The sequence below is a fragment of the Vombatus ursinus genome, unplaced genomic scaffold (genome assembly GCF_900497805.2).
Source record: "Vombatus ursinus unplaced genomic scaffold, bare-nosed wombat genome assembly UNPS02004009.1, whole genome shotgun sequence".
In the NCBI taxonomy this organism is placed as follows: domain Eukaryota; kingdom Metazoa; phylum Chordata; class Mammalia; order Diprotodontia; family Vombatidae; genus Vombatus; species Vombatus ursinus.
In genome coordinates this window covers 390,055-398,334 of record NW_020943787.1, presented here as the reverse complement: position 1 = coordinate 398,334, position 8,280 = coordinate 390,055, and the positions used below count along the sequence as shown (strand labels likewise).

At 37.0% G+C, this 8,280-nt stretch overlaps 1 protein-coding gene across 1 annotated transcript in view; it reads right to left on the bottom strand.

Moving 5' to 3' along the window:
* Positions 1–2,149: 2,149 nt before the first annotated feature.
* LOC114053164 (kinesin-like protein KIF27) overlaps positions 2,150–8,280 on the bottom strand; it is an 81,772-nt gene continuing 75,641 nt past the window's right edge. Inside the window, 2 exon segments of the mRNA XM_027876064.1 lie at positions 2,150–2,175; positions 2,232–2,395. Coding sequence (XP_027731865.1) covers positions 2,150–2,175; positions 2,232–2,395 — 190 coding nt within the window.

Genomic DNA, 8,280 nt, shown 5'->3' with positions numbered 1-8,280 from the left:
CCCCCAATCTGCTCTCCCTTCTATCACCCCCACTTCTCTTATCCCCTTTCCTTTCTGTTTTCCTGTAGGGCAGGATAGATTTCTATAGCCATTACCTGTATATCTTATTTCCCAGTTGCACGTAAAAACAATTTTTAACATTTGTTTTTCAAACTTTGAGTTCCAAATTCTCTCCCTTCCTCCCTCCCACCCTCACCCCACCCAACCTCATTGAGAAAGCAAGCAATTCGACACAAGTTATACATGTGTAGTCATGAAAAACACCCTGGAAACAATTTTTACGAGTGTCTTTGATAAAGGCCTCATTTCTCATGTACGTAGAGAATGGCATCAAATTATAAGAATACAAGTTATTCACCAATTGATAAATGGTCAAAGCATATGAACAGGTAGCTTTCAGATGAAGAAACCAAGCCTATCTATAGTCATAAAGAAAAAAATGTTCTAAATCACTATTAATTAGAGAAATATAAATTAACATAATTCAGAGGTACCACCTCACACCTATCAGAGTTGACAATATGACAGAAAAAGACAATGATAAATGGAGGGGATGTGGAAAAACTAGAACACAATGCACTGCTGGTGGAGCTGTAGACTGATCCAACCATTCTGGAGAGCAATTTAGAACCATGCCCAAAGGGCTATCAAACTGTGCATATCAATTGATCCAGCAATACCACTCCTAAATCTATACCTTAAATATCAGAGATACTTGCTGCAATGAGTTTTTCCTATTTACAGGCTTTTTTTTTCTAGTTTTAGCTGCATTAATTTTCTTTTAAAAAATGTTTGAGTTAATTTAAATAGATATAATTCAAATTATCATTTTTAACTCCTGGGATCCTCTCTATCTTTTCTTCATTCCTGAACTATTCTTCTATATATAGATGACAAAACTAATTTTTTCAATTCTGGAATTTGCTTATAATATTTTCCTTTATGTGTTAGTCATGAATTCATTTGCAGCATATCTTGGTTTATGCTGTGAGATGTTGGTCTATACCTAGTTATTGTCATGCTGCTTTTCATGGTTCTCAGAAGCTTTTGTCAAAAAGTAAGTCCTTACACCCAGTAGTTATGGTCTTTGGATTTACAAAAAAACTAAACTACAGGGTTCACTAGCTTCTCAGACTATGTCTAGATTGCCTTTCCTTTAACACAAACACTGGGATCAAGTGGTCACTTCCTCCCAGCACCGGCATCATTTCCACTCAAGTATCAAGTTCCTTCCTATTACTGATTCAGAATAGTCAGTCAATGAATATATGTTAAGCACTTACCATGTGCCAGGCACATTGCTAAGAAAGTGCTGTGGATACAAAGAAAGGGAAAAGACTGTCTCTCTTTCACATTCTGGGGCTTAGGCTGTGTTCAGGCAAGATTAATACCTCTTGTGTGAGGTTTCTGAGTCCTTTATCTGTCTACTTTCCAGCTTTGGTATCCATCTGATCCACCTATCTCTTACCTGTGGCTCCAAGAAGCTGTAGCACGCACAACAGCCATGTACCAGTAAACCGTTTCAGCACATGGCTAAACCAGGTTGATGGTAACTTAGGGGTCTCCAACCCCTCAGTGAGTTAGGAGATTATCTACCCCAAGCATGTGAAGACTTCCCCTGGTGGAATGGGCTGATGAGAACAATTTGTTCCAAAGGCCATGAAGGCACTTGAGGCAGGCATTGTGGAGCACTTGGAGCTTACTCAGACATTGAAGACACCAAGGTCATCCACTGCATCTTGAGCCATCACCAATCATGTTGACTCTGTCCTGCCACTAGAATGTGATGACTCTGGAAGTGAGAGTGAGGTCAACAACTTCATTCAATTCTGTCTCAATTACATCCAATTTACGCACTAGTCAAAAGACATTACTGATAGTATTTCACCAATTTTCCCTATCTCAAAGTCCTGTGGTAACAAGCAAGTGATAAAGCAGCAGGTGTGGGTACACTGGGAGCTGTAGTCACAACCCTGCACACAGGCAGCCCAGGCCATAGGGTCATCTTCTCGCTGGAAGTAGCAGTGGGATTTGGCAGCCTCCTGGGGTCTGAGCAACCTTTTAAGGATCACACTGCTCACCTTCTGGTGTGAGGAAGAGGCTAGAGAAGGTGCCCTAAAATGTGTCTGCTTAGCCAACCCTGGCCTGACTACCGTGGCAGGCAGGGATCACATCCTGCAGTCGAAACACAAAAAAATATACAAAACTTCTGCAAAGATGATTTCACTCACCTTCAATAAATGGAATATGCACGTGCTTATAGACACCATAAAATCCAGTAGACCTCAAAGATGAACAGCTCTTGTTGTGAGAAAACTCAGTAGAGATCACATTCAAATAGCAGCCCTGAGTGAAACAAGGCTGTCGAATAAAAGCCAGCTTAGTGAAGTCTGAGCTATGGCCACAGAGAAGGGAACTGCCATGAAGCTGGTGTAGGTTCTGTAATCAAAGTTAATCTAGATAGCAAGCTTGAATGAGTACCAAAGGAGTGAATGACAGGCTCATGACAATTTGATTGTCACTTGCAGGAAAACACCAAGCCACCATCATCAGTGCGAATGTTTCCTCCATGACGAACCATGATGATGTCAAAGAAAAATTTTAGGAAGACTTGAAGACCCTTATCATCAGTGTGCCAAAAGAGGACAACATTGTAATTCTAGATGACTTTAATGCTAGAGTAGGCTCAGACTACTGGACATGGCAGCGAGTCCTTGGGAGGTCTTACTTCTGAAAACTTGTGCATCTCATAACCTTCTCATCACCAACACTGTCTTCCATTTACCTAAACACAATAAAAATTTGTGGATGCACCCTAACAGCAAACATTAGTATTTAATAGACTCAGAGGTTCTCAAACTTATTAAGCCTACTGCCCCCTTTTAAAAAAAAATTACTCAGCACCTCCCTGGAAAGCTATTTTCTTTAACCCTTTAATAGTTTTTTTTTAATTTGCACTGTGCTTAGTCCTGCACATACTAAAAGAGACAAAAGACTGCTCCTGCCCTCAAGGAGCTTTAAGTATAAAGAGAAAGATTATGCCTTATGGTCTACTAGAGGATCTTATACTTTAAATGAGGATCTTACAGTCTAGTGGAGGAGTTTTTGGTCTAATATTAGAGACAAATAGAGGAAAATGGAAACAACTAAAATGAGAAAGAATGACAGATTGAATAAAACAAAATTCTACGATATGTTGTTTATAAGAAACACATTTGAAATACAGACATATGCAAAATAAAATTGCAGAAATGGAAGGAAAAAAATATACTTTGCATCAGGTCATTCCAAAAAAATAGACAATGCAGTCATGGTATCTGATAAATCAAAACAGATATTCAAACAATACAAAAGATAAATAAGAAAACAACATTTGACTGATAGGAACCATAAACAGTAAACCAATATCAGTGATAACAAACCTTTACACTCCCAGTGCCTTACCATACCAACTCATAAAGGAAACGTTAGCTAACCTACCAGAAGACATAGACAGTAAGAGAACAGTGGCGGGAGACTTCTATATCCCTCTGGAGCACTGGGCCTAGAGTTAGGAAGACCTGTGTTCAAATATAGCCTCAGGGACTTCATAGCTGTGTGATGCTTAACAAGTGACTTCACCTGTGTATCCTAGTTGTGAAATGGGCAGAAGAATATCATTTACCTCACAGGGTTGTTGCGAGAATCAGATGAGATAATATTTGTAAAAGAGGTAAGCACAGTGCCTGGCACATAGTAGGTGGTTAATAATGTTTGATTGATTGATGAATAGAGTTTCAAGTCTGGAAGATTACACTTCCTTTTACTGTAATACTGTGCCCAGTTTAGAGTTCAACCAGTCGACATTGAAGGGTACCAGGGGCAAGACTAGAAATATTGAAATGCAAAAGAGGAGGCCTTTCAGATCTAGAAGAAACATTCCACATAGAAAGTGTATGAGGCTTCAGTTCTTCAAGTGCATAACCTTGGCATTGGGGTAAATGTTTTGTAGCTAGCATTCTTGCTGTGTCTTTGAAATGCCTTTGCTAGGAAAGGAAGTCTACTGGTTAATTGTGAAGGGGAAACACAGGCGAGAGAGTTCTTCCATTAGTGTTAGTACCCTGGGTGTAGAAGCAGCTACACCCAGTAGTACCTGTGTGGGATGGTGAGTTAACTAAGACAGGGATTGTACAATAAGAGAGATAGTAATATGAAAGATTTTATCCAGAGAAAGTGGACAGGATGGTAAAGAGACTGAAATTCATGCCATCTGAGCATGAAGATTATGCTTTCTCAGTTATTCAGTCCATAAACATTTATGGAGTATCTCCTAAGTGCCAGACACTTGGGAAGAAAAAAAAGCCAAGGACAATCGCTTTCCTCAAGGACCTCACAGTCTAATAGGGAAGGCAATAGATAAAGAGATGAAGTACAAATAGATCACACACAGGACACATTGGATATAAGCAAGAGTATAAAGGCCCTAGAGCTAAGGAGGTCCATGAAAGGCTTCTTGTAGAAGGTGGGATTCTAACCGGGTCCTGAAAGAAGTCAGGGAAACCAGGAGGCAGAGATGGGGAGGGAGAGCATTGCAGAGCAGAGGGACAGCCTGTGAAAATGGCCAGAGTTGGGAGATGGAGCGTCTTGTGCAAAATCCAGCAAGGAGGAGGGTGTCACTAGATTCCAGACTATCTGGAGGGAGAGTGTACGGTGTAGGAAGAATGCAGGGATAGGGGCAGATCATGATGGGCTTTGTGAGCCAAAAAGAGGATTTTATATTTGATCCTTAGGTAATAAGAAGTCACTGGAATATCTTTTTTATTTATTTTTAATTTAATTTATTTACTTTTAGTTTTCAACATTCACTTCCATAAGATTTTGAGTTATAAATTTTCTCCCCCTCCAACTTCTTCCCCACTCCCAACCTGAGACATTGTACAACCCGATATAGGCTGTATATACACATTCCTGTTAAGCATATTTTCCCATCAGTCGTGATGTAAAGAACAATTAGAACTAATGGGAGGAACCACGAGAATGAAGCAATAGAACAAAACAACAAAGGAAATGGAGAGCAAATAGTATGCTTCCTTCTGCATTCAGATTCTATATTTCTTTCTCTGGGTGTGAATAGTAATTTGCATCATGAATCTTTTGGCAAAGTCAGTCATCCCATAATATGGCTGCTACTGTGTACAATGTTCTCCTGGTTCTGCTCATTTCACTCTGCCTCAGTTCATATAAGGCTTTCCAAGGTTTTTGGAAGTCTGCCTGCTCATCATTTCTTATACCCCAATAGTATTCCATTACATTCATATACCACAACTTCTTTAGCCATTCCCCAATTGATGGCCATCCCCACAATTTCCAATTCTTTACCATCACAAACAGAGGTGCTATAAATATGTTTGTGTATGTGGGTTCTATTCCTGTTTTTATGCTCTCTTTGGGATACAGACCTAGAAGTGGTATTTCTGGGTCAAAGGGTATGCACATTTTGATAGCCCATTAGGCATAGTTCCAAATTGCTCTCCAGAATGGTTGCATCATTTCACAACTCCACCAACAATGCATTAGCGTTACAATTTTCCCACATCTTCTCCAACATTCATCATTTTCCTGTTTTGTCATATTGGTCAATCTGATAGGTGTGATGTGGTACCTCAGAGTTGTTTTGATTTGCATTTCTCTAATCAAGAGTGATTTAGAGCATTTTTTCATATGACTGCAGATGGCTTTAATTTCTTCATCTGAGAACTGCCTGTTCATATCCTTTGACCATTTATCAATTGGGGAATGGTTTGTGTTTTTATAGATTTGACTTAATTCTCTACATATTTTAGAAATGAGGCCCTTATCAGAGAGACTGGTTGTCAAAATTCTTTCCCAATTTTCTACCTTCCTTCTAATCTTAGTTGCATTGGTTTTGTGCAAAAACTTTTCAATTTAATGTAATCAAAGTTATCCATTTTTCTTTTTGTAATGTTCTCTATCTCCTGTTTGGTCATGAATTCTTCTGTTCTCCATAGATCTGATAGGTAAACTATTCCTTGCTCTCCCAGTTTGCTTACAGTATCAACCGTTATATCTAAATCATGAACCCATTTTGACTTTATTTTGGTATATGGTGTGTGAGATTTTGGTCTGTGCCTAGTTTCTGCTATACTCTTTTCCAGTTTTCCCAGCAGTTTTTTTTTCAACGAGTGAGTTCTTATCCCAGAAGCTGGGGTTTTTGGGTTTATCAAATAATAGATTACTATAGTCATTGACTTCTGTGTCTTGCATATTTAACCTATTCCTCTGATTCACCACTCTATTTTTAGCCAGTACCAAGCAGTTTTGATGATTGCTGCTTTATATTACAGTTTAAGATCTGGAATGGCTAGGCCACCTTCCCCTACATTTCTTTTCATTAGTTCCCTTGATATTCTGGACCTTTTGTTCTTCCACATGAATCTTGTTATTATTTTTTCTAACTCTATAAAATCATTTTTTGGTAGTTTCATTGGTATGGCACTGAAAAGGTAAATTAGCTAAGGTAGAATTGTCATTTTTATTATATTAGCTCGGCCTACCCATGAGCAACTGATGTTTTTCCAATTATTTAGATCTGACTTTATTTGCGTGAAAAATGTTTTGTAATTGTGTTCATAGAGTTCCTGGGTTTGTTTTGGGAGGTATACTCCTAAATATTTTATAATGCCTACAGTAAGTTTAAATGGAATTTCTCTTCCTATCTCTTGCTGTTGGGCTTTGTTGGTAATATATGGAAATGCCAATGATTTATGTGGGTTTATTTTATAGCCTGTAACTTTGCTAAAGTTGTTTATTATTTCATGTAGTTTTTTATTTGATTCTCTAGGGTTCTCTAAGTATATCACCGTATCATCTGCAAAGAATGATAGCTTCCTTTCTTCTTTGCCTCTTCTAATACCTTCTATGTCTTTTTCTTCTCTTATTGCTAAAGCTAACGTTTCCAGCACGATATTGAACAACAATGGTGATAATGGACATCCTTGTTTCACCCCCGATCTTATTGGAAATGCATCTAGCTTGTCCCCATTACATATAATGCTTGGTGAAGGTTTTAGGTAGATGCTATTTATTATTTTAAGGAAGACTCCATTTATACCTGTGCTCTTTAGTGTTTTTAATAGGAATGGGTATTGTATTTTGTCAAAAACTTTTTATGCATCTATTGAGATGGTGACATGATTTCTGTTAGTTTTGGTGTTGATATGATCAATTATGCTGATAGTTTTCTTAATATTGAACCAGCCCTGCATTCCTGCTATAAATCTTACCTGTTGCTGTAATCTATTTGATAATATTTTGTTTAAAATTTTTGCATCTATATTCATTAGAGAAATTGGTCTATAATTTTCTTTCTCTGTTTTTATTCTTCTTGGTTTAGATATCAGCACCATATTTGCATCATAAAAAGAATTTGGTAAGACTCCTTCTTCACCTATTTTCCCAAATAGTCTATATAGTATTGGAATTAATTGTTCTTTAAATGTTTGATACAATTCTCATGTAAATCCATCTGGCCCTGCAGATCTTTTCCTAGGGAGTTAATCAATGACTTGTTCAATTTCTTTTTCTGAGATGGGGTTAAGTATTTTACTTCCTCTTCTGTTAATCTGGACAATTTATATTTTTGTAAATATGTATCCATTTCACTAAGATTGTCAAATTTGTTGGCATATAGTTGGGCAAAATAGTTCTTAATTATTGTTTTAATTTCCTCTTCCTTGGTTGTAGTTTCACCCTTTTCATTCCTGATACTAGTAATTTGGTTTTCTTCTTTCTTTTTTTTTAATTAGATTAACCAAAGATTTATCTATTTTATTGTTTTTTCATAAAACCAGCTTTTAGTTTTATTTATTAGTTCAACAGTTTTCTTAATTTCAATTTTATTAATTTTTCCTTTGGTTTTCAATATTTCTAATTTGATGTTTAATTGAGGATTTTTAATTTCTTCTTTTTCTAGTTTTTTTTAGTTGTATGCCCAATTCATTGATCTCCTCTTTTCCTATTCTATTTATGTAAACATTTAGAGATATAAAACTTCCCCTAAGAACTGCTTTTTGCTGCATCCCATAAGTTTTGGTATGTTGTCTCATTATTGTCATTCTCTTGAACGAGATTGTTGATTGTTTCTATGATTTGTTGTTTGACCCAATCATTTTTGAGGATTAGATTATTTAGTTTCCATTTATTTTTCAGTCTATCTTTCCATGGACCTTTATTACATATAATTTTATTGCATCATGATCTGAAAAGGATGCATTTAATATT